Here is a 23,986-nt window from a genome sequence, read left to right on the forward strand (position 1 = left end):
GATAACAAATTTAATCATTTAACCACATTAATTATAGAGAAAGAATTAATAACTTTTATTTTTTTTTTAAAAAAAAGTAATTCTTAACAATTTCCTATGAAATAATTTCTAACAATTTTCTATAAAATATTTTTGTCTTTCAAAGTTTGACCTTACACCTTCTTAGTTTTAGTATAATATAATTATTACTTAGTATATGTAAATAATTAGAATTTAAACTATTGTGTCTAGATGCATGTATTTAAATATGATTATTTAATATTAAATTAATTATATATTAATATTTAATTTAGTTTAGGGATAAAATAAGGGCAAAATGGTAATTCAACTTTTAAGTTAAGAGCTTCCCACTTATAATAATAAGAATATATGTTATATCATCAAAAAAAAAATCATCTACCAGGCTAAGTACAAATATGTCATAAATATTTTCTTGGGATAGCTTAATATATATAGGTTGTAGACTACTGAATGTGAATATAATCAAAGACATCTATAATCTTTTTCAACACGTCACATTAGTACCAATTTATACTCTATCAATAGTTATTTCTCCAAACTCAAAAGAGAATTTAAAAAAAATTATAAAAATATTGAGCCAATGATTTCTATAATCTGGCCATGTACAAAATTACACTAATAACTTATCTTTTAAGTCTAGCAGGGCACTCTTATAATCAAAGGTTCTGATACCATCATTCTGCTATCGAAAAAGAAAAGCATATCAAAGAAATCATAAGAGTTTTCAGAATGTTCATTTATGTATTTTTCTTTGTACCAACAAAATTAGAATATGCAAAGATGAAACAAAATGAAAAGAAATAATACATACTTACTGGAATATCTCCGATGAACATATGAAATTAGGAAGATGGTAGATTAGATATTTGAATGATTAACATAGAATACACACAATATATTATAGTAAATGAGACTCTTTGTTTCCCATGTCTGTTATGCCTTTTCAGTTGCATCATTTAAATATGTCTTCATTATTATATGATAGAATTACTGAAGGCTGAAACTAAAAATTATACATTGTAATTAAGATACTATAAATTAAAAGTTTTATATTTAATATTAAAAAATAACTCCAAGAAATTAAAAAAATTACAAAAAATAAAATAAAATTTCTCATTAAAATAATTTTCTCACCTATTTAAAGCATCAAATAAGAATTAAGGAAACTAAATCAACACATGTAAACAAATTAACAATTAATTAATTTATAAATAGTCAAAGAGATAAACTTCAAAAAATTTAAACTATTTTTAAAAAAATAATAACAGAAAAACGTGTCTTTAAGATAATTAAACTTTATTATATACTTTATATACTAATATTTTACTAATAACCAATTAGATGATTTTTACTATTTCAATGTAAGGATAGGGGTAAGAATTTTCAAATTTAAAAATTAAGAGTAATTAAATTAAGACTATAAAATAATTAGCAATTTATTTACTAATATTTAATTACTTTAATTATAATTTAGTACAGGAGCAAAATAGTAATTTAACTTTTGCCTAACATTCTTCCCACTTATAATAATATATGATATGATATATATATATAGTATAAATTACGAATGGGAGCCTTGTGGTAATAATAAAAATAGTTATATGATTAGGAGGTCACATATTTAGCCCTTCCCTAATATATATTCAACAACACATATTTTCTATTGAAAATTTCTTATAACTCAAACTCGAAAATATTAAGCAAAAGTAAATAGACCTAATTGTACAACCCTACTATTGATGGATCATAGACATTTTCTATCAAATAAATAATACAAAATTAAATCTGAATAGATGTAAGCGTGGTGCTTTGCAAATATGAAATTTTGCATCTTAGAAGATCTTGCTTATTAATCCATATTAAAATTCGATTAATTTAAAATTTACACAATTAAATTTTATTCGGAAAGAACGCTCCCGGCTTATAAAGACTTTAATTTAAAAAATTCAGATGCGTGTACAAAAAATGCATTAAAATGTGTTGGTGTTCGTTGAACCGTAATGCATGCAAGCGGTGCACTAATTAAATCCAACATAAAATTTCTATTCATGTTAAAAATTTCTTATTAAAAAAAAATGCTTTTTAATAAAAATAATTTCATACAATGAAAATTTAAATTTAAGATATTTAAAAAGGAAAGAATTACTTACTATTTCATGGTAACCATGATAGTCAGTCAAGTCCTTGGTTAGCAATTAGTCTCACATTTTGACCAACGAAAAATGACAAAACTAATTTAAGTCTCTATTCCCAATTACCTGTTTCACCGATTAATATTAAAAATGTCAGAAATTATATTAAAAAGAGAAGGATAGAATTTTTTAAATTGGATTTTGAGTGGTAGCTCTAAAATATCTTTATAATAAACATTTTTCTTAAGTTAGGCTGAGTCTATGGAAAATTATGTTTGATATATTGGTTGAGAATATAATCAAATAATAAAATTATATTTTCTTTAGTAATTTAAGCTTTTAGATAAAGATAGTCATATACTTTATTATGGTATTAGAGCAAACAGAGATCCTGAGATCAAATCTTATCGTCACTCAAAAACTAAAAAAAAGTTTCGCATGTTTGACTCACGAAAGAAAATTAGACTCACATATAAGAGGCATGTTGACAATATAATTAAATAAAAGAATCAGACTCGCACATAAAAAACATATTGAAAATATAATCAGATAATAAAAATACATTTTTTTTAACAATTTAAATTTTAAATAAGTACTCATAATCTCAAAATGAATATCGAATAATGGGCCACTTGTTACTTAAGTTGTTTCGACAAAATCTAAGTTGATAATAATACAATTGGATTGATATATACTTCCACTTTTTTGCACAATCAATGTGCAAGCAAATTTCTACACGTATATAATTTTTTAAGAATATATTGTCCACTTGTCCGTTTGATAATCTGTCATTATTATATATAACTTCCTTCGTCTGAATTATTTGTCATGATTTCTATTTTATAATTAAATATAAAAAATTTAATTAATTTTTTAAGAATGTATATTTTTATCATAATAATATGTGAATTTTTTATTTAAAATATCTAATTAATATAATTAAATTTAACTTTAAAATTTATCAAATTAACTTTTAAAAAACATAATATGATTAATAATATCGAACAGACGATATAGCTCCTAGTCTTAATTTCATAACAAGAAACAAATTCGATAGTACATTCCAACAATAGGTGGCTAAATAATATTGATCACGAAATATGATAGATATAAATTATAGACGATTTTGATGATTGATGTTGTCCGAACTTTTTAAAAATATTAAAGCATATATGTTAGATTTTTTAAATATAATATTTTATCAATTTTATTTTATATGATATATTTTTATATATATAATCACACTTCTATTTTCAAATATTCATTTTATTCTTTAATAAAATAATTTAAAGTCACAAAAATTTCTATGCGAAAAATAATATCATAAATTCACTTTTAGATAAATATAAATACGAAAAAGTGAAAATTTCGCACAATTTAATTGTCTACGCCTATCAAGAATTTAAGTTTATTGATTTTCAAAAAAAAACTTTCATCACCATCAAACTAATATTGCAATAATAATTTTCATTATAAGTAGTAATAATAAATTAAATCATTATCTCTAATCTACACCTCTTCAAATACCTACCATGATGTAAAATAGGATAAAAAACACAACTTTCTTAAATCTTAACCATCAAAATTAGGACAAAATTGTACCTTTAATCAAGATCCAAATACACTCTTTATATATATATATATATATATATATATATATATATATATATATATATATATATATATATATATATATATATATATATATATATATATATATATATATAATAATGATGACCAAGTGAGTTTTGTACAGTTTTTGAGATATTCAATCCCTTAAGCCATGGCAAACACTACTGAAAAGTCTAATGGAGAATTTCAAGAGAAATTTGATGATGGTGAAACTATAGATTCAACAAATTTCAAGAAATCATCAAAAGGGGTGAATCAAGAAAAAGAAGAAGAAGAAGGGGTTACTCTTGTTGATATTTTCAATCGTTTTGTGTCAGCAATTTTTTCTTCTGATAGTAATAATAATGGTCAATTAACTCAGAGGATTAAAGGGTGTGTTTCTGAGAATGTTCCTTTGCTTCATCAAGCTTCAAAAAATACTGCTCATCATGTATACAATTGGACTCGTAAAGGAAGCCCTCTACGTGCCCTTCTTGTTGCTTCTGTAAGTTTAGTTTATGTTTTGTTTTGAGATGATTTTGTGTTAAACATTCAATTTTTGAGTGTTAATTTGATGTGGGGTTGGCTTGTTTTGCTAGTATCTCCATGTTGTTTTGAGATAATTTTGTTAAAGATTCAATTTTTGAGAGTTAATTTGATGTGGGTTTGGCTTGTTTTGCTAGATTTCCATGTTGTTTTTGAGATAATTTTGTTAAAGATTCAATTTTTGAGAGTTAATTTGATGTGGGGTTGGCTTGTTTTGCTAGTATTTCCATGTTGTTTTGAGATAATTTTGTTAAAGATTCAATTTTGAGTGTTAATTTGATGTGGGGTTGGCATTGATTGGCTTATTTTACTGATATTTCCATTTAGGTTGGTTATGGTTATGTTAAGGATTCAGTTTTTGAGTGTCAATTTGATGTAGGGTTGGCTTTGATTGTCTTATTTTACTGATATATACCTTTAGTTTGTTATGATTATGTTAAAGATTCAGTTTTTGTGAGTAAATTTGATCTAGGGTTTGCTCTGATTGGCCTATTTTGCTAGTTTTGCTATTAGCTGATCAAAAAAGAAAATAGACTCTGCATGCTCTCTTTGTTCTTTCTGTAAGTTAAATTTCTGTATGTTTGGGATGATTTTATATCAAATATCCAATTTTTGGGTGTTAATTTGATGCGGTGTTGGCTTATTTTATTAATTATCAAGGTGTTTATGGATTTTAAATTATTGTATATTTACGCTTTGTAACTGGACTGATGACAAGAAAAAACAAATAGACTAACTGAATGAGCCCCTTGCATGCACTGCATGTTGTTTCTGTAATTCAATTGCAGTTTGTTTTGGGATACTTATATTGAAGATTCAGTTTTTGAGAGTAAATTTGATCTGGGATTTGCTCTAATTGGCTTATTTTGCTAGTTTGTAAATAGTCTATGGATTTTAAGTTATTGTATCCAAGTTTTTTAGTTAGACTGACTGGAAAAAAAAACAAATAGACTAGCTGAGGGAGCCCTCTCCATGCTCTCCTTTTTGTTTCTCCAGTTTGTTTTGTTTTTGGGGTAATGAATATGTAAAAGGTTTAGTTCATTATACCAGAGCTTCAATTTTTGGGAGTTGATTTGATATGGGGTTCTTCTGATTGGCTTATTTTCTAGTTTTCGATGTAGTTCGTGGATTTATAGTTATAAAGGCATTAGAGACCTCAAACTATAATTAGAGGGAAACAAGAAGGTACAAATTTCATAGGAGACCGTTCGTCTGGTGATTTCTTTTGACAAAAGGTATAATGTTTATAATCATTTTCTTGGTAGTTTTAGAAGTAGCTGATTCGACATGCATTCCCTTTGATCCAACTCCAATCGAACTGCTGGAATAACTTGGGGACTACTAACTGCACCTGGAAAGGTATAGGCGCAATGGCGTTTATAACTGGTAGAGTTTTCCATATGATCAGGAGAGCATGAGTTCGTGCTGTGGAAACAGTCAGCCTCATGCAGAACTGTAGGGTAAGGCTGCATATAGTAGACCCTTGTGGTCTGGCCCTTCCCGGACCCCGCACATTGTGGGAGCTTAGTGCACTGGGCTGACTCTATTGTTAAATTTTCTTAGAGATCTCAATTTTACACCAAAATAAAGGATGTTAGGACATGGCTTGCTCTGTCAAGTGGTAAGCGGAAGTAATAATAATGGACCATTATTCTACATCATTTTCATCTCTTTTTCATTCTAAGCATATTGCTCCTGGACTGACCCTATAGATATCGCAGCCTTCATTAACATTCTCCTACCGTATCCACACTCAACAATAGAAAATCCTTCTCGGGTTTCTGGCCATTCTAAATATGCAATCGTGGAACACAGGATTAGAGACCTTAACTCCTATTTCCGTGTATTTCATTTCAGAGAATACCCTTTCTCTTTCCTTCTAACATTTAACTTGTCTCATCTGATTTATATTTAATCTACTTTGTATCATGCCAAGGTAGCATATGAAAGCCATTAGTTTTCTTTGAATACTAGTAGGACCAAACCACTTAAGGACCTGTTCATGAAGCAGAAGAGAAACGTGGAAAGTTTTTATTGTAAGCTGTATTGGGTTTCTTAGACTGTCTGTCGAGACAGCGAATGCTCTGAAAGGCTTTTCACTTTGTCTCTTTGAATATAGCATGGCAAGAATTGTGGATATTAGGGATCTTGGTTACAAATTTTGGTGAATACTGGGAATTAAAGAACTTTTACTAAAAGATGACCTACTCTTATGCCGGCTCAACACATTACAATGTTTACGGTGGGAACTATATTTTTTACTTTTTTAAATTTAAATGTGACGTTTCCTTTGAATTCAAATACAGAAATGAGTCATAACTCATAACTATGTTCGTCGGCATAAGGATAATCATTCAAACTACCCTATAGGAGTTGTTTCCTTTGAGCTGAGGATCTATTGGGAAACAGCCTTTCTTCACCAAAAGGTAGGGGTAAGGTTTGCATACATACTACCCTTTTGGGATTACACTATGCATGTTGTTGTTGTTGTTAGTTTATAGGAGTTCCTCTGCGCATGTCCTAATCTTTTTTCGTGTTCCATTCTCTGGATAATTTTGTCGAACATGTTGATAATGTGCAATTCTGTGTGTTTGTTTATTATTGTTGAACTTAGTCATTTAGATAAAGCGGAATGCACATACTTATTAAAAGTTGGGTTTGGGGGGGGGGGGGGGGGGAGGAGGATACACATTCAGTGAACTGCAGAGAGAAGTCGAATGCTTATTAATGTCTTGACTAGTTATGACCTTTTTTTTTGTTATAAAAAAATAAGATGTAACTAGTCAAGACATTAGTATTATATTTATACAAATCCAAGTTCATGGAACCCCATCTCCCACTTCACACCTTGGGTCAATTGCATTAAGTAAAATTTGAAGGGAGTCCATCCTCTTTCGTAATCACCCATTAAGAACCAGTTGCATCAACTAAAATTTGAAAGTTTTCTTTGTTTTGGGATATGACAAGATCTATGCATTGGCTAGATAGCATCCTTTAATAAGAGTAGTCATTTCCATGGGAATTGAAAAGAAGAGCTGAATCGTTGATTTGTATAGTAGGCGTTCCAGAACTATGGACCTAGCTGGATATCATTTGATTTAAAACCGACTCAAAGTGTATTGTACTGTATTTTCTTTTAATGCATGTGTGAGCTTTCTGTTTTCTGCCGAAGCTTTTACATGTTAAACTTGGCATCCCCTATGAGATTTATTGTCAAATGAAACAAAGTATTATAATAAAGCAAGTGATACTGCTATCTTTTCTACCCATGTTAGACATTTTACATTATATGAAGATGAAAACCAAGGAGAATGAGAAGGGAGTGTGTACCAAGAACCCAAAAATCTCTCCTTGCCTTGTTTCAGTTAATACTTAATGTCATTCCAGTAGCTTCTTTTTAGGCACAAATTTTAGAAAATCATTTATCGGTTACGTGAAAAAAATGAGTATGTTTAGGGTGTTTTGCACCCTTATGAACTGAGTACAAGTATGCAATGAATCCTTGTTCTAACGGTGTCGAGTAAGTGAATAGATTCTAACTCAATTTTGAAGTCATTTCTTTTACGTTTATAAGTTAGCAACTTTTCAATTGGTTCATCGTTAAAGCTGTGCTTTGAAGAACTTGAAGTCTGAGTCTCTTGTTATGTCTCTAAACTACAGGGTCAAACATTCATAGACTTTTTTCTGCTCAGCCTCCTTTTGCTAGCTGTTTTATTATGAATATTGATCAAGGTTATTTTTCTTCCTGAACTTTTAAGTTTGTGAGACTAAACTGTTTCTTCAACTGCTAATTATTTATGTAGGTGGGGACAATTGCTCTTCTTGCTTTGACAGGATTGCTAGTCTTTATGGTCTTCTTAGTCGCGGCAACTGTCAACGCCATTATTATCTCTCTTCTCATGTCGTTAGCAGCTGCAGGAGGATTCTTGGCTCTTTTCTTTGGCTGCCTAACTGCAATTTATATTGGGGCTCTATCAGTTGCTGTATTTGTCGTTTCCACTACGACAATTGTAGCAATTTTTGCTGTGATTGTGGCTACAGGTATACAGAAGGGAGTTCGTTTTCTGCTTCAGTTAAAGCACCTTCCTTTTGTTTTTCACGTGTTTTGCTTTCGTATATCTTATGTTTTCCCATACATGAGAGTTTGTCTTCAGCGAGTATGAATTTACTCGTTGCTTATACATCATACTTTTGTACCACGTCATTTACACCCATATTCCAGATTGTTACCTCTCACGGTGCCCAGCTAGAAAAGGATAACGTAAGAGAAGTTAAGGAAATACTAAGTTCCATAAGACCATATATTAATGGTCAAGAACATACCTGAAGTATCACGTTTTTTGCGAGTTTCCTACTTGATAGTCATCCACTATTTATCAAACCACACGTCAACTATTAGTTGTTCACTTTTCCTACATGAGATACCATCTTCATTCAGGTTGGAAGCTCGCAAAAACATGATACTTTAGGTGTGTTTTTACCATTATCTCTATTCTTTACCTTAAACGTATAGGTTCAGAAGTGAAGGTTCAGACTTAAGACTAAGGTAGCGAGTGCCATATAACACATCATTGTTATGTTTTCGGTCTCGTTGAATAAAATGCAAAACGAAATGACTTTCTAGCCACAGTATATCCCCGACACTACCTACATTCACAAACGATAGTTGTTTAGAAATTAAAAAAAAAAAATGAGACAGTGTTCAATGGATTAATGTAAACATGAAGTTCTAGAAAACTTTGGTTTTGCAGGGGTGCCATGTTCAGCCATGTCATTCGATCGAGAATAGCTCATTTTTTGTCGGGCAAACTAGTGGAAATTTGATGTTCTCTGTTTTCTTATGTACTTGTCCTTGCTTTTGGAGTTCACTTAACGTGTACTGTCCGCCCTCATAAATGTGTTATCTAGTGACGCTGGAGAACACTAAGTGTGTTGCTTTCTCTACGTTGTTACATCTCTGTGTGTCTTATCTCGTGTTACTTGTGCTTCAGGTTGGATTGGGTTCTTCTGGACTATATGGCTAGCAACAAAGAAAAGTGCAAGTCTTGCCAAACGTTCATTGAACGCGACAGGATCAGCACTATCCGCGTACTCTTCCCCCAGATATGTGCGACCAAACCATGACGCATGATGAACCATGCTTACAATCAAGAAAATGAGAAGGCCACTTCTATGAATAAGTCTTGAATGATGAATAGTACCAACTACCAATATGTATTTAGGCTTTCGTGCTTTAACGCCTTTCGTGATGATATATAAATATATCGTTGGTATTTAAGCTCGTCGTGCATCATCCGTATGCGCGGAGACTAGTGAGCTAAGTTCCATGGGGCCTTTTGTTGTGGTTGGAAACTGGCTTGTAGATTGTGTTCTTGAGAAAATAGATGTTATTGCCAGTTAGTAAGTATTAGTAGTATGTGTTTTTGAATATGTTGAATGAGAATGTAATTTCCTGTTTGTTGAATTTGTGTAATGATGGTTGAAATTATATTACTTTTCCAATATAGAAGAATCTTTTATGTTAATTTTTTTGTGTTGTCAATTCGAATTTCAATCCTCTAACATCCTGTTACTCGTGTTGTTTCACGATCAGTATAATATGAATGGTGGATTTTCGTATCATTTTCTTGAAAAAGAGGGGCTCCCAAAGAGAATCACCCGAATCAACCAACAAATGATACTCATTCATTACCGGTTCATTCAAATTAAATAATTTTAATCTAAATTTTATATAAGTATTAGAAAAAAACATTGAATTCATATGCCTTATAACCTTAAAGAATCAGAAATATAAATCTATAAAATTCTAAAAATCTTTTCACCTCACAAGAAAACTCTCTTCTATAATTTTATTGTCTTAACTTAATTGGTATGAAATGTAAAAAAAGATACACATAAAAAAACGGAAAAGGGTCTAAAATATCTTTGAAGTATTGAAAATGGTATAAAATTACCTTTCATCCACCTATTGGCTTCAAAATGCCCTTTCCATCCACTTATTCGCTCCAAAATACCCTTGTCATCCACCTTTGAGTTCAAAATTGACCACTTATTTAATAATTTTAAATTTAAACTATTTAAATATTTTTAAAATACTTGATGCTCAACTATTGGTTATAATTTAATTTATTTGTATTATTTATAAATCAACTCACTACCCACCCATTACTAACTGAATCCCACCCAATTAATAATCCAACTATAATATCAAAATCGTTATAAACACTACTAAAACACGATAAAATTATAGATTAATGAAAATGACATCTAAAATTATTCGAGTCCGAATCGAAGCCCCAATTAAATTTATGTTGAGCCACTTATTTAGGAGGACACTTTCAATTTGATTCTCTTTCAAGATTGAAATTTATGATTAAAAGTAAAGAAGTAATACATCCCGAATTAATTCATGCACTTTTTTAAAATATAATTTTATAAATATTTATGATTTGTTTTAAAATTTTTAATATATTATTTTGAAAAAAAGTTACCTGTGAAGTAACATCACATAATTGAGACGTAAGAATAATTAAGATGAACATAGTCAGACTTTTAAATTTATCGGTAATTATTATTTAGATATTTGAATGTATGATAATTTACTTCTATAGATATTTTCATCTCAAATTTTTAAAACCACTCAATTGGTAGTAGCTAATCTGTTGTTGCATTAATAATATGAGTGATTTATTAATTTGGAGGATTTAATTAGTAATGGATGAGTAGTAGTGATTTATAAATTATACTAATAAGTTAAAATTATAACAAATAGTTGAGCGCCATATATTTAAAAAAATAGTTAAATAGTTTAAATATAAAACCGTTAAATAAGTGGTCAATTTTTGAACCAAAAGGTGGATGACAAGGGTATTTTGGACCCAATAGGTGGGTGAGAAGAGTATTTTGGAGCCAATAGGTGGACGTAGGGTAATTTTGTACCATTTCCAATAATTTGAGGGTATTTTAAACTCTTTTCCGTAAAAAAAGAAAAATAGACAACTAAAAGAAATTTAAAAAATTAATGAATTTAAAAGTACATATTGAAATTTAGGTCAAAAAGGAGTATTAATTTAAAGGACTAATGTTTGACCTTTATATTGAGTCAAAATGTGGTCCCTTTTGACTATTCCAAAATAGTCAAAAAGTGAGTCAGAAATTTTTCTAAAATTATCAATTTTAGACCCCAAACTATACTAAAAGTGTATATCAAGCTCGTTTCAAATTCAAGAGTTTCATATTCATACATATTTAGTCCAAAAATAACAAATTTACTTGAAAAAGGAGTTCTTTTCATTTTCAATGTGGTCCTGAAATTATCCAAAAAAGGAAAATAAAGAGAGAATAATTTATAATATTAAAAAAATATATATTTTTACCATCGCAATTTTTGAGTTATTTTTTCAAAAAAAATATATGAAAAATCTGAGTTTTTATATGTTACTTTTGATCCGTTAATATCCTGGTCATTATAATAAATCGTCTCGTATTTGTTATGACATTAAATAATTTTAGTGTGAAATGTACGAAAAAAGACCCAAATTTATCTCTTATAGATCTTCGACTAAAGCTCATAAACAAAAAAGTTTAACATCGAGCAAAACTTGCTTAATTTTAGTGTAATTGGACATAAACATGGTAATAATATATCAAACAAAACGTTAAAACTACATTAGAAAAGTTATCGCGCAAAATATCAAACTCTTTCCAAAATATCAAAAAACCAAAGATTAACAATACCAACCAAAATAAAGTTATATTAGTTTTCTTTTGATCCATTAATATCGTGGTCATTAACAAATCATCTTGTATTTGTCACGACATTAAGTAGCTCGTAATTGTGTATAATGTAATGATATATCACAATTATAACATTAAACTACATTGATAATATATATATATATATATATATATATATATATATATATATAAGAAGTTATAAAAAAATACCTTTTTTCTTTTGGAAAATACCAACCTAACTCGATCATGTATTTAAAAAAAAACATATGTTAACCACTTTGGATAAAATATGCATAAGAAACCTAAAGAAAAATTCAATAATACATCACTTTTTTTTTTCTCTCTCTCTCTCTCTTTTTTTTTTTTTGGCTTTCTTTTATATATAACCTCTTAATATTTTCATATTCATAATGCCTTCTCTCCCATTACAAAATTACAAAAAAAAATAAAAAAATAAATAATGATCTACTAAATCAAGACCAAATTAATTAACTAAAGTTATAATTTCAACGATTTAGTTTTGTCCGTCTTAATAGCAGATGCACATGCTTTGACTCGAACAAGTCGTATTTTTTCTTCATTCATGATCCTTTTCAATCCAATCTGGTCTTCCTAATGTGAATTCCAAGCTTGGATTTTTTTGATGATCCAAATTGGAACCTATATTATAGCTTTTTGGCTTTGATGAATTACATTCCTGCAATATAATGCAATGATAATTAAGTGAGACGTTTACGAAAGATAAATATTGATAGTATTGACTATTACTCTTACATTTAGGACAATTAAAATGTCTGTCCAAAAATCTTGAAAGACAGATAATATGTTCGACAAAACGTTTGTCAATTAATAAAAGAAAAGTTTGTGGGAAAAATTAAATACCTCTATTTGGTGACTTGATCTTTGTTGAGATGGAAAACTATGTGATCTCATAAGGACATTTGCATCATTGGAGTTAGCTTGCAACCATCCTTCTCTACTACTGCAAAAATATTTCAATCAATGTGAGACACTCTAACACCTCTCGATTACCTCGTATGTCCAAGTTTGAACAACTGAAGCGTGGATAATATACCTAAGGCTCTAGAAAGGCAGATCCAAGAGTTGAATAATATTTATATTTATTTAGTAGATATTTTAACATACACATAAAGTCTGAGCCAAAATTATTAGGTTCGAATTAACCTAAAGTTTGTGGGAAACAATGGAGTGCATTGTTACTAATATTTGGGGTATAGAGTAAATACAAAGTCAATACTAATCTTTACCATCTTATGATGAAATTGAAAATCTACCAGATTGACCATCTATACAATTATGAGCATAAAGAAATTAAAAAGACACTTCAATATACAAAATATCTCGTATATACGTAAGATTTGAGAAAAGGCTACACTCAAAAGGTATCACAAATAACTTATCCTAATACAAATACCAATAATTACTTCCACCGAGCGAATCTATGACTTATAAATTATACAAATACAATTTTATTGTTACTTCAAAACTTCCGAACGTTTAAAATTGAAGTGCTTATCAATATGTTGAACTTTCTTTCTTTATATATGTAAAATTATTGTAGACTGGTCAAAGTAAAACTTTTTCAACCTATAGGACAAATAAAAGTCCCTTCTTCCAACTACTCATTTTTTTAAAAAATGTACAAAATCCTCTTTTAAAAAATCTGCAGATATGGTATCCAATGTTTATTTTGTGGGGATTATATTTTACCCCTAAGTTATTTCCATAATAAAAATAGCAAAAATCATCGATCGAGAAATTTTATAGCTAAACAGAAAATTCATCGCTTATCTTGTATAGTAATAGATTAGCCTTGCATTGTTCTAAAATTATGATAGCTACAAAGTTATTATTGACAAAATTCACAGCTAATTTCAAATGTTTTTGTATTAGTAACTCGATCATAATAAGATATGATTTTTTTCTACTTTTAGTAAAATGTAAAAAAAAAACAAAAAAAAAAGAAGACAAACACACGTCCACAAAATTAAATAAATATTTCTTTGAGAAAAGCAAAGCACTTAAGTCAATATATTTGTCTTTATTTTCTTGGACTTATTTGCCTCGTGAAGAGAATAACAATAAAGCTAAAAAGAAAAAAAAAGTTAGTTTATTACTCTTTAATAAAAAATAAAAATAAAAAGAAACTCTAAAAATCAACAAAAGCAAAAGAATAAAGAAAAGAAAAGAAAAAAGTGCACAGTAATATAATCTTTGCTTTCTTATCAAAATCCTAATTAAATTACCAATTGAGTACTGTCTTCTCTCTCTGTAATGTATGCTAATGGTGTAAAAAAAAAATTATAATAGCTTTTGTTAAGAAATTAACAAACGTTTATGAATAACGACTATAAAACTAATTATTATTATAACATTGACTTGATGTCAAAATAAAAAAAAATTACAAACTCAGATATTTTACGATTAACTATCTTTTCTAGAATATAATAATTGATAACTAAAAATCCATAGTTTCACTTCTACTATCAAATCATCTCTGCCTACTCATTTTGAAGATTATAAATTTCATTTTTTCATATAATGTTACTTAATATCATAAAATGACATAATAATATAAATATTTTTTATAATATTACTATATATAAGTTAAATCTTTAAGGCAAAATAAAGAAAATAGATAGTACTCTAATTAATATCATAAATTATGTAACATTTTAAATTTATCTAAGACCACAAATTACATAACTTTTTATTTAAAACATAAAATATCAAATTAAATTGTGTCACATAAATTAAAACAGATGAAATACAAAATATGCGATTAGAATTGGAATAAATTAAAGGAGTTTGAAAGTTGAAAAAGAGGGAAAATGAAACATAACAAAAGCAAAAGCTGCCACAAGAAGTCTTTTTATTCTTTAGAAAAAAATGATGGACGTGGGTTTTGCATATATATATATTTATAAGATTCATGCAAAAGAAAAAAGAAACTTATCTTCCTTTATCAATGTAACTCATTACTTCATCATTACTCCAAAAGTCCTACCCTACATATTACTCATTCTATTTTTCATTTCGTATTCGATATTCATATCGAGAACTGATAAAATTTATCATGTTAAAGTGTTTTATATTAAAAATAAGATATTTTCTAACAAAGATAACTATGTATATAACATTAGCTTACGTAATATATCTATCAGTAAAAAAATTATCTTTGATAGACTTTTCATCAAAAATCCTGTATCGACTATCCAATTTCCAATGGGACATATCCAATGAAAATTCAAGTTATCAGTCTGACTAATTTGGAATTCACATCGTTGAAGCATCACTAGGGGAAGATCTCACTGATCTGACTAATTTAAATCCATATCGTAAAAACATACTATGGAAAGAAAAAAAACCAACTATATAAAAGGGTTAAAAGGTCAACCTTCGGGCTCAAATCAAAAACTTCTAGATAAAGATCGAAATGTATATATATGAGAACAATTTTATGTATGTGAATGTACCTTGAAGAGTTACTCCAAAGAGTATTGGTTGCAGTAGACGGGTAATCGGGTTCGGGTTGTAACGACCCATCGGATCCTCCTCTCTGATCCATAAACCGGCCTAGACCTGCCCGGTCACCGCCACCGGTGCTCCCTATTGTTGTGAGATCATCTTCTCCTGATCCATCTGATTGTCCTTCAAGAAAATAACAATGTGAAAATTATATCATTAGATCGTATAAAAGATAACTATAAAGAATCGTTGTTCTTAAAAGAATGTAATTTACTACTTTAAAAATATATCATCTAACTAATTACATGTTATAATAGGTTAAAATATACATGTAGATCTCAATATCAATCAAAGATAGTTTCTTGTATCTCATTTATTTTCTAATAAAAAAAGAATTTCATATATGGATGCACCTTGTTTCTTTATATCCTAATCATATACATTTTGCTGCACCTTGTTTCTTTTTCGAAAATAAAAGAATTATCAAAATTATAAATTGTATCTTATCGTTTAAATCAAAATACAAGAAAGAATGAGTGTAGTACTTTATTAATCATATTTTTACGTCTATCATCTATTTTCTCATTCATAGAATATAATAACTTACATGCCTGAACATGAAATAGTCAAATAGATGAAAAATCATACATATTATAGACATCTTAGTGTGTAAAATGAGTCTACTAAAACATTATTATTATTATTATTATTATTTATGAAGAAAAAAAGGGAAGAAAAGTAAAAAAAAAACTTAAAAGGAAGAAACTTACCAGAGGATACTGCGGGTTTGTCAGTGGTTTTAACAGTGCGATACATCTGCATTGGGAAAGGAATGAATATTATTTTCAAATGTTAAAAGACAAAATATTTCAAGAAAATAAAAATTTTACATTTAACTCTCGTGAAATAATATTAGAACAATTCAATACGTAAAACATTCATAATCGAAATAGGACCACATCTTAAGAAGTAATATGGGAGTTGTATTTGACTTATAAATAGTTACACACAAATAACTTTACTATTAGTCCAACTACAAGACTCTCCTTCTTGTGAAACAATTTGGTACAAGAGGTGTTCACATTTACATAAGATCAATCGGAGAAGGACCACAACTCAAGAAGTATGACGCAGTCAGGCATATCAAACTTATAAGTGGTTACACAAAAATAACATTATCATTGCTCCAATTACGAGACTCTCCTTCTTGTGAAATAATGTTAGAACAATTCAGTACACAAAATATTCACATTTACACATAAAACTCGATCGGAGAAGGACCACACCTCAAAAAATGTAACTTAGCCAGTCATATCTAACTTATAATCAATTACATGAAAATAACGGCATCACTACTCTAACAACGAGACTCCTCTTCTACTGAAATAGTATCCACATTTACACATTAGAGAAGGACTACACCTCAAGAAGGTCATATTCAACTTAGAAATTATATGAAAATAACTTTATCAGTGCTCTAATTACAACTACTAGTTTTTTGGGTTTTTTTTAATTTTCTTAGAGTCAAAATGCTTCTTTCTTGGAATTGTGTCATTAATCACGAGGCATTTTGTATTATTGAATAATGATGACTTACTTTTGTCTAGTACACATAACCCCTAGTACAACACCCCCACCCCCCTAATTTTTACCCCAAAGTATATTTAATTATTTTTTTCTTATGTCTGATAGTATCAGAAAGATCAGACTTGTTTCTTTAATTCATTCACTCAGTCATTCACTGTATTTTCATTGGCTACTGTGCCGGAGGAATTCATCCTGAGCTAGGGACCTTTGACACAGAAAAATAAAAATTACTCGCTTCGTTTCAATTTACGTAATACTATTTGATTTTTGGATATAAAATTTACATAATTTATTCGTTGAATAAATTAAGTACCTGTAAATGGCTTTTGACATGAGCTAGAGTAAGATCTTTCACATCCATTAGCTCCAACACTGATTTTGGTGTTGCCCCTACAAAAATCAAGAAAAAAAAAATTAAGATTAGACATTTTTCATCATTTCCCACACTTCAAATAAACCCCCAAAAACGCACAAAATAAAAATAAATAACTAACATATAGATTCGTCTGAGCTCAGTATTTTAAGATTAACTCAAATTACAAACAATTGAAACTCGACTATAGACGCGAATGTAGTCCCTATACGAAAAAATATAAAAATGTTGAATCGGTCAATATTAAATTTTTGAATCCGACTCTGATTAAATTATAACTTACTTTCATGTCCACCAAGTAGCTCCACAGCATGAACAAATCTAGCATGAAGTGTACTAGTCCATCTCATTCTTGGTGCTCTCATACTTCTTTTAGCTGGGAGTTTAGGTAAAAATCTTGATCTCATCAAACTATGAGAATTTGCAATATTTTCATGATGAGAATTATGTATTAAATGACCATATTGACTATGATGATGATGATGATATTGAAGAGGATGATGATGTGGCACGTGATGATAAGACGAGGATGATATCCCATTAAACCTATTATTAAAATAAGGCGAAGGCGAAGAAGGAGAAGGAGAAGAAGGAGGAGGAGGAGATGATGATGGGTAAAAACACATCTTTGGATCTTTCTCCTTGTCTATATTTGTTGCCAAAAAAGGAAATGAACGGTTGTGATTGTACACGGGGATACCCTTGATAGGGCGTAAACCGTCAGATACATCTAAAGATGAAACCCCATGATTTATTTGGTTCATTGGTTGAACCAAATGACTATAATTTTGACTCTGGTGTTGGTGTTGGTACTGATGCTGATAATGATGATTGTTGTAATAAGGGTTTCTTGGTAAGTGGTCTAAAAAACCCCTTCTAGTTGTCGTGTCATCATTGATGACGGTGTTGGTGTTGGCGATGGTTGTGGTAGTAGTGGTGGTAATGTTAGTGGGATGAGCTAACGAGAGTTCAGTAAGACAATTTCCTGTCTTACTGAACTCTGGTAATAATCTCTCGTGATTTTCACTCACTTCAGTAACACATCGGCGACCGGAAAGGTCTAAACTAGTTGGAGGGCTAATATTGAGAGAAAGATCAGGAATTTGCTTTGTAGATGAAGATGGGGTTTCAATGAAAACCCCTTCTAAGGGCATCTTTATGGATTTTATTTTTTTAAAAAAAAAAAAATCTAAAACAATAACAACAAGATTTCTAAACTTTTTCCTCTTTATTGTTGTTGTGTTGGTTGTTGCTTTAACTTTAACATCAAAACACCAAAAACCCCAAATTTATGATAATAATATGCCTAGAGAATAGAGCAAAAAGTTGCACAAAAACACAAGAAAGAAAAAGATGGACAAACTTCAAGTTTGATTTTGGGAAGAAAAAAAAAGTTCTTTTATTTTCTTTTAATAGTGGATATGTTAAGATTATGAACAAGAAGAAGTGATGTGAAGGAAAATTTAAAATAAAAAAGGAATATTTTTTTTTAATAAAAAGCAAAAAAGAATTGAAGAAAAGGTAATGGATGAAATTGAAAAAGAAAAAAAGAAGAAGAAGAGAAGAAGAAGGGGGGAATTTGGGAGTAATAGTGTTAAAAATTCCTTGGGAGTATATCTTGGAAAATGACACTAGAATAAGGTGAGGCTATTTTCTTAATTTTCTCTCTCTTTTCTATTGTCAAATTGTAGAAAATACAAAACAAAAGAAAGAAGATGTTAAATAAAATGACAATAATAATAATAATAATAAGTGTAAATAATATATAATCTAAAGATTTTTGCTTCTTTTGTTTTAATTTAACTGTCTTAGTTTGACGAGAGACACGATATTTAAGAAGAAAAAAGAGATTTTTTAAAATTTCGTTAGTTTAAGTTAAAGATATGTTTAATGTCAAAGTATCTCAAAATTTTATTAGCTTAAATATGTCTAGTAGAATTGAATAGTTACCAAATATAGAAAAAAAACATTCTTTTTAAATAGATTAAAATAAAAAGCAAAATAAAAGAAGTTGCTCAATACACTAAACACTAGCTATGTGGAAGATCGGAGAAAGAACTGTACTTACCGTGAGATTATTTTCACATTTTGAACTCCTTACTTTCTATTTACATGACAAAAATAAAACACACTTAAATTGAAATAAATAAAATATTATCTAATTCAACATAATTAAACTACAATAGGATACTTAAGTAGAAAGACTTAAATTTTTATACACAAACACATATAATAACTTATAAAGTAAAATAATAACCACATAAGTTTACAATATAAAAATATGTTATATCGTGAGTATACATCACTTTAATCTACATTTAAAAAAAATAGATTAATAAATATTTAGATAAATAATTTTTTTTAATTAATTAGAATCCAAAAAAAGATAAATAATGACTTTTTTGATTGATTTTCTTTTCCAGCAGATAACTGGTTTAAAATCCCCTGGTGATTCTTTTCCCCCCACTCTCTACGCTTCGACTTCTTGTCTTTTCTGTTTTCATTTTCTCTTTCATATTATATAGTTTTTTATTTTATTTTTTATTCAGTAATTTAATTATAATATTATTTTTATAATAATAACATGTAAAGACAAATGTATTCAAGATAATGTAATCTGGAGCTTTCTACTTGGTTTTTACTTTTACTTTTCAGTATTTTTTTTACCCATTCTTGAAATAGTGGCGAATATCACTCGATATTTGATTGTGAACTCAATCATTTATGTATATATTAATTTTTAGTCGTAAAAATTTGTAAATCTTGATTTAGGGGTAAAGTTGAAAAGATATGTATAAAATTAGTCGAACTCAATAATTTTAGTCTAAAAATTTATGTTTGTATTAAGAGATCGATAAATATGTACAATAACTAAATTCAGAATTCAAATTATCATAAAATTTAAAACTCATAAAGTTCAAATTCTGACTTCGACTTTATCTTTATGTTAGATTCGCCTCAACTTTGTCAACTTGAAACAAGGTGTGGGTTAGAGGGTTGAGGTCATATATCTTACACTTACTTGTTTGTTATATAAGTTAAATTCCCGATACTTGTTACAGTTGAAGTGTAGCATTTACATTATTACACTATATAAATAATGAAGTTCTTTTTTCAAACTTTGCCTATAAGATTGCTAGCTAAAGGTACGATCTGCATATAATGTATTATCTCCGGGTCTCAGATTATGAAATTATACCAATGTTATATAGGTATAGTATAATGAAGTAAGTATTTAATATGTACACGAATACATATGTAATGAACATAAAAGTACAAAAGAGGCATTGACTTAAAGAGAGGAAAAAAGGGGTGTTTGTTTGGTAGTAGGCATAAATGGGGATAAACCTAAATAAAAACACACACATTACCTTCTAATTCCCCTTTCATACTCCCAAATATTCCCTTCTAATCTTTCAACAACTGTCTGGCATCTTCCCATTTTATTATATCTTCCTTCATATGATATACACATATATATATATATATATATATGGACCATCAAAAATATGAATAATATCCACTCCCCCACCCCTAAACTCATTTTCTAACTATTAAAAAATAACAGAATTTAACGACAGATAAATTGTATATTAGATAACAAAATCTATCGCTGATCTTATTTATCAATGTATTTGTTTTAACTATGAGCAAATTAGAGACGAAATGTATAGCTAATTTCACTTCTTCTTTTTTTTGAAAATTGATATTCGATACTTATTGATCTAACTAATTGAATTTACACTTGCTGACACATTAATAAGGTAAGTGCTCTTTAACAAGTAAAGATAATCTATATAAGATGATAGAATGCTTAGGTGAAAATCTTGTCTATGTTGCCATCTAAGACCTCTTATTAAGAGTCTTACAAAAATCTCATTTATTTCATTAATGGACGAAACCTCTAAGGTGGAGCTAGATTATGAAATACGAGTTTATAAGAATTTAACAATTTTAATTAGACGACTTATAATAGGAAAATCAATACCTAAGAGATCGACCTATGAGTGCTTTGCGAGTTTAGAAATTATAAAATTTAAATTCTGACTTTAATTTCAGACAAGCTACCATCTAAGTGTTGAGATTTTCAAAAACCAAGGCTAAATCAAAGGGGTTTGAATTAATTTTTTTTTTATTGTACTCTTCTTATTTATTTATTCATTTCATTTATTATTTGATTTTGAAAGCATATTGGGAAGTAACTTCTCTAGCACTTTTAATGCTTTTACTAGAGATTAACAAAACTATGGTCTAGAAATTGCAAACATCTTTGTGGTCATATTTTATAAAAATTATTTATTTATTTTATAATTTTTTTATTTATTTATTTGACACCCTCTCCAATGTCTACACTAAATGACACAAGTCCATAGGTGGTGTTTGGCTGGAGCATTAAATGCTATACAGATATGGTCATTTTGCTCTCTCTATGCATTATATTGTTTTTGTTTACATTTTTAGGTTTCCAATATTTTTCAAAAAATAGACAGATTTGGAAAAAAAAATACTCTATTGATAATTTTGAAAACAAATTACCAAGTCTTAAAAATTACTGACGTGTACACTTTGAACTAGACAAATCTAAAGTGAGTTCTATAAATTTAACAAAATATATTATTTTCAACTCGAATTATATTTTTATTTTCGAAAAAAATCAATATATAATTTTTTTCCCTTATCCTTATACATTTTAATGGGCATAGATTGATAAGAATGTAACATAGAGGATATATGGAATACCTTATGATACTTTCATATAGTTTTAAAAATATTATTTGATTATAATTCTATATACCATACAAAAATATGCTCATTCCCTATCAATTACAACCATTTGATAATTAATGGGTCCCAATAAAAAATATAAAACTTTTTTTTGGGAAAATGAAAGTGAAAAAGAAAAGGAAGTCCAATTAATAAATAATAATTATTTCCTATCAACCATAATTCTCATGGGGCAAAAAGAAATGGAGTTGAAAAAATATATATTTGATTAATTTTTCAATTAATGTAGATTTTATAATTCGAGTTAAAGATATAGTTGGTAATTTCTTCACCCATTGATTAACAAGTTCTATTTTTAAAAGTTCTCACCAACTTCTGATATTTATTTTGAGATTTTGATTAATTAAATGCATATTGTGTAAAATTAATTTTATTATTTTTGAATTTTCTTTTTTATATTATTCTTATTTACGCCCATGTCTTTTTTTTATTTATTTTCTCCCGACAAGAGCAGGGAATGGTAGGATCATTTTAACCAAATAAATAAATAAAAAGTTATTTTAATGACTAAGATCTTACTACAATGAAGCTGGATTTTTGTGTGCAATTAATTCAACTTTGGGGTCCATAAGAAATAAAGTTTTCTTTTCTTTTTCATTAATTGTATATTGGAAAATCCTTTTCGCCAGAAAATATAATCAGAATTTAATCAGAATAATATTTTATTTATATTATTTTATTTTTTAAAATGTTTTTATCATTTTAATTTTAATATTTTTTAACTAAAAAATAAAAATAAAATTAGTGAATTTTAAAATTAAAAAATTATTATAAATTTTTAAATTTTCTAATCAAATTTTTTGATCAATTAACATTACCCTCTTTTATTTTTCATGTGACTTATATCACATAGAAAGAGAAAAAAAAAACAAGTAATCTAATTATTGAGGTTCATAATTGACATATGTTTTTGGAAGGATTAGGTGAAGTTCGAGATATTGGCAGATTAACAACTTACCTAAGCTAACATGTTACAAAATTTACTATAGTTTATTTTAATAATAACAATAATCGTGATATTTGATTATTTTACACATATCTTAATCATTAATTTTCACAAATATATATTCATCTAGATATCAGATTATTTTGTTTATCAAAGCTAAAACATTTAGAAAGATATCACCTAATAACATTTTTATCAATATCAAAATTTAAATTTGAGACCTCATTATTAGACCACTCCTTGGTGCCTATCTATATATATTTGGTCCCAAATTGGGATAAATTAGCTGATAAGTTAAAAAGGTACTTGTATTAGTCATTAATTACATAGAAGAATGCTTGTAACATTATTAATTGTGTTGGGTTGGATTTATTCTATACTTAGAATATGTATGTGTAAAAAGTAGTTTTATAAACTCCTTATTTTTTTTCTAATACGACGATTGGAGAATTTATTTTATAAATTTTACATCTTTTATGTATTTGGTACGATCCTTCAATTTTGAATCGTGACATATAGCTCGTAAACTTGTTTGATTTTTATTTTTATTTTTAGAGGAAGGAGCTCAATTCTTAAAAGAAATTACACATGCACAATTGCACATTGAGTAGTCATTACATTACACATTTATATGCCATCACATAAATGTTGATTTTAAAAGTCCATCTAACTTAAAAATAGGTATAGGTAAAGATACCACCATATTTTTATGTAACTACTTGCCTTTTAGAGCTTTATTCATGGGTGACCAAATCACTT

General features: G+C 28.3%; 2 protein-coding genes across 3 annotated transcripts; one reads left to right on the forward strand and one right to left on the reverse strand.

Annotated features, from left to right (window-relative positions):
* The first annotated feature begins 3,828 nt into the window (after positions 1-3,828).
* On the forward strand, positions 3,829-9,835 carry LOC101246202 (uncharacterized). The gene is made up of 3 exons (XM_069291147.1): positions 3,829-4,269; positions 8,114-8,351; positions 9,302-9,835. Exons 1-3 carry the CDS (start codon positions 3,937-3,939, stop codon positions 9,439-9,441), a joined length of 711 nt encoding a protein of 236 aa, XP_069147248.1. The 5' UTR covers positions 3,829-3,936; the 3' UTR covers positions 9,442-9,835.
* Positions 9,836-12,301: 2,466 nt separating this feature from the next.
* LOC101246493 (transcription repressor KAN1) lies at positions 12,302-19,178 on the reverse strand. Of its 2 annotated transcripts, none has more exons than XM_004250183.5 (6): positions 17,780-19,178; positions 17,437-17,513; positions 16,307-16,352; positions 15,545-15,719; positions 12,930-13,029; positions 12,302-12,744 (listed from the first exon to the last, which is right to left on the reverse strand). In XM_004250183.5, the coding sequence occupies exons 1-6, from the start codon at positions 18,648-18,650 to the stop codon at positions 12,625-12,627; spliced, it is 1,389 nt and encodes a 462-aa protein (XP_004250231.2). In that variant the 5' UTR covers positions 18,651-19,178; the 3' UTR covers positions 12,302-12,624. The 2 variants fall into 2 exon arrangements, with proteins under 2 accessions (XP_004250231.2, XP_010312726.2); XM_010314424.4 differs by having other exon boundaries at positions 15,545-15,710; positions 17,780-19,139.
* Positions 19,179-23,986: the final 4,808 nt, after the last annotated feature.

This window comes from Solanum lycopersicum, chromosome 11 (assembly GCF_036512215.1).
Source record: "Solanum lycopersicum chromosome 11, SLM_r2.1".
In the NCBI taxonomy this organism is placed as follows: domain Eukaryota; kingdom Viridiplantae; phylum Streptophyta; class Magnoliopsida; order Solanales; family Solanaceae; genus Solanum; species Solanum lycopersicum.